This window comes from Rhagoletis zephyria, unplaced genomic scaffold, assembly GCF_001687245.7.
Source record: "Rhagoletis zephyria isolate East Lansing unplaced genomic scaffold, Rhagoletis_zephyria_1.1 Rzeph_scaffold_24585, whole genome shotgun sequence".
Classification (NCBI taxonomy): Eukaryota; Metazoa; Arthropoda; class Insecta; order Diptera; family Tephritidae; genus Rhagoletis; species Rhagoletis zephyria.
The window spans coordinates 840-4,744 of record NW_016181643.1 but is presented as its reverse complement, the minus strand read 5'-3'; the positions used below and the strand labels follow the sequence as shown (position 1 = coordinate 4,744).

Genomic DNA, 3,905 nt, shown 5'->3' with positions numbered 1-3,905 from the left:
CAGCCATTAGTGTAGGCCTTTTAACTCAAAAATGCATTTTTCTACTGCCTTACCTTAGATTCCTTCCTTCAAAAAAATAGTCATTGCATTGCCTAGTCTTTTAGCTTACTTTTGAAGTTCTTCTATATGCAAAAATTTAAAAAGTCTCTTTTATATTTTTTACCTATGTTGTTTTTTATTTACAGAATTAGGTTTACAAGCAAATATACACATATGAATTTTTTCAAATTATATTTAAAATTTTGCTACGCAAGGCCATTTTAGACTTCTCTTGTGATAACATTCATATACATACGGACATACAATTGTGGAGTATAGTTTAATTACATTTTGTATTTTAACAAATAATCCAAGCCATTGTATATACTACGAGTAAGTTTTTGATTTGACGAGTAAGTAGCTCATATCAGAACGATAACCGTTACGTTAAAAAAATATAATATATGTATAAAAATCGTTTACAAATAAAAACAAAAAAATGTGTAAATAAGGAATCCATAAAAGTAAACAAAAATACTTAAACTAAGTTTCATATTGATCTCGTTTAACTTAATTTAATTTATTGACAATATTGTTTTAAAAAACTTTTTTCTTTCGCTGTTGCATTCTATTAAGTAAATATCGTTTTTTGTTTGTTTTTGTAATTAGCCAAATAAAATTTAACAACAACTATCGAGCAAGAATTTTGACAAGTATCGCGTTATTCGATTCTAAAAATTTTAACCTTAATAAAAAAAAAGTACAATAATTATTAAGTACATAGTTTATAAAACACCACAGTCACTAAAAGCTTTGTTTTTAAACAAATGTATTTAAAAAAAAAAAAAACGAAATATTTAGGAAGAAATATGTATATACATAAAATAGCTGTAGAGTTGTGTTTTAGTGTAGTTTTTTAAATGTAGTTTAAACAACAGTTATCGATGTATGTACAAGTAGTAATGAGATGATTGACTACGTCTTCAGTTACTGATAATCGATAGAAAAGTACCATCGATAGAAAAGTACGCTATCATATAACTAGTGTGGTGTGAAAACGATGACAAATGCTATTTACTCGGTTGGTGATGAGCGCACGAATTTAAAATTTTCTGCAGAATCTGATTGATAGTCAATTAGTTAGCGTACAAGTTAATCATTTCATTCAGGTTGTTATCGAGGATGCAGTGGTGCGTCGCTCAACAACGCATCGCAGCATCTTCGCTTAGAAAATCTGGTGTCCCATTCTTTGTGAATTCATTCATTTTATATGTACATACATACATTGCATTAAATTTTTGTGACAACAACGTTAAAAGCACTTAACAATAAATACAATTAGCAGTAACTCAACTCACATTGCTGATGGTGTATGAAATTTCGGAATATTATGGTACTCATTTCAGCTTACTTGTTATAAGAGAGTGATTTATGTAGCTTTCAAAGTTTGTGTGTATGGATAATTTTGCATTTTCTACATGTCTTTTTTTGTTACTAAATAAATATGCTTTTACTACTCCTGCTGCCTTTTAATGGTTTTCATGAAAATTTCACTTTCAACTTTTTATGATTTTGCTATGGTAATTTCTCGCGGTGTACACATGCATGCAAATATGTCTGTAAATGCAATTAGAGTATTTAAATTTTATTGTTGAAAGGCAGTATGTGTGAGATGAAGACAGCTGTAGATAGTTGAGGTCGCGACCGTACTTAGATCAGCGCCGTAATCAGTTTGGCTTTGAAGTTGACGAATTTTTCGCTGGTTGCCGCAATGCGCTGCGTAGTAAAAAAAAAAATGATAATAACAAATGAATATCGCTATAATTTCTGTATTCCTTAATCGTATAGTACCAATATCAAATCCTGTATCAGATTGGCCAAGCCTCTGTTCGCCAGCACCACCAATCGTGTTACCGGTCCGGGAATACCTTCCGTAAAGCCATCAGCCGCACGATTCGCATCACTATCACCATCTGAGTCACCGCCGCCTCCTACGCTATTAGCGCCGTTGGCCGCTTCATCACCAGTCTGTGTCTGTACGCTGCCCGAGAACAACTGCATCGGTAAGAGATGAGAAATTCATATATTTTTGATTAATTATTTATATGTATATATATTTTTATGTCAAGCACTGTATTCGAAGTGGTAATAGTAAAGGCACTTCAACTTACGCGTATGATATCGAAGAGGAAATTGCCGGAACCACCGCCTGCTGCCGCATTACCGGTGTTACCGCTTGAACCGCCAGCAACGCCGCCTCCACCGAAGCTCAGGAACCTTTTGAATAAATTGCTTTTGAAATTTTTATCAAATCGGTTAGTGTGTTTTGTGTTACCAGAATTTCTTTCATGCTTATGCAGATGGTAGATGTATGTAGTATACATACATAAATATGTATGTATGTATGTTATAAGTCAATTGTACGTGTTGAGCCAATTGGTTTGTTCAAACGTTAGAGGTTATATATGTACGTGGTTATAAAGAATTTAGTGTTGCATTGCTGGTGAGATCAGATGAGAAGCACGCAAAGATCGCGGTACCAAATCAAATTAAATTTCTTAGCGACTTTTAGATGTTCAAAAAGATAACACATGCTAACTGAAAAAAATGCATTTGCACGACAAACGAGACTACCTAGTAGACTGCCATAGATTTTCAGTTGTTGACTTCGTGTCTAACCTCAAATAACATATGTGTGTAGCAATATATTTCTTGCAAACCAAACTAGACAAAGCTCATAGAGTTAAAGTCGAGAATCTGAACCCGAGCCAAAACAAAGTAACTGCGCCTGGGCCACACTGGAGAAGTGAAACTTAAGTTACATATCTATTTTGTTTCATAACCAATATATGTATGTACCTACATACATCAGCTTTAGATTAATGCTATTTTTTTTGTCTTTTTTCGATCTAGATCCCTACCTGTTATTTTGTTTTCCTTTGTCTTAATTTTTATCCAACCAAATCCATAGTAACATCCAACAAAATATCAATAACAAAATCGATAAAAATATCGATAACATCGATTACAAAGTTGATAAAAATTTCGATAGAAAAATCGATAACAATATTGTAAGCAAAATCGATAAAAATACCGATATCCAATTCTATAAATAATCGATAATAAATACGATAAATAATCGATAACAAAATCGATAAATAATATATAGCAAAATCGATAATATCGATAACAAAATCTATAACAACTTCGAAAAAAATTCTATAAAAATATCGATAGCAAAATCGAAAGCAATGTCGATAAAACATATCGATTACAGAATCGATAACAAAATCGGTAAGAATATCAATTATTATATCGATAAATTCCAAAAATATCGATAGTAAAATCGATAACAGTATCGATAACAAAATGGATAAAAGTATCGATAACAAAACCGATAAAAATATCGATTATTTTATCCCAAAATAGTTCCCTGACTGAGTCTCTGTGTCTCTATCTATATTCTTTTATCTATAATTACCTTTATTTTAATCTCTCTTCCTCTGTCTTCATCCTTACTTTTATCGGTATCCTCATCCTCATCTTTTTCTTTATGTTTATCTTTGGTTTTACTTTAGTGTTTATCATTTTCTTCATCTACATATTCTCCTTCACCTTTGCCCGTATATACGTAAAGTGTCTAATTTTACCTTGGTCTTAATTTTTTCCTTTATCTTTACGCATCTTTGTTTTTGTTCTTATTTTTACCTTTGCCTTTAACTTTTTCTTTATCTATGTACGTACTCACCTTTACTTTCAATATCGTATTGGTCTTTTTCTAAGTGTTATTCTTTAAGCTTTTATTAGCAAGATTTTGTTAAATTAATACCATGTGCTCTTCTTTCTGCCCCAACTATTTCCGTGTGCAATTTCCGTTGCACCATTTCCGTGTGAAATTTCCGTTGGATTTGCCAATTTATTCCCAA

The 3,905-nt window shown here is 31.8% G+C and overlaps 1 protein-coding gene across 1 annotated transcript; it reads right to left on the bottom strand.

The window, feature by feature from the left end:
• Nucleotides 1-376: 376 nt before the first annotated feature.
• On the bottom strand, nt 377-2,363 carry LOC108381967 (uncharacterized). The gene is made up of 3 exons (XM_017638362.1): nt 2,151-2,363; nt 1,831-2,034; nt 377-1,755 (listed from the first exon to the last, which is right to left on the bottom strand). The coding sequence occupies exons 1-3, from the start codon at nt 2,361-2,363 to the stop codon at nt 1,690-1,692; spliced, it is 483 nt and encodes a 160-aa protein (XP_017493851.1). The 3' UTR covers nt 377-1,689.
• Between the last annotated feature and the right edge of the window lie 1,542 nt (nt 2,364-3,905).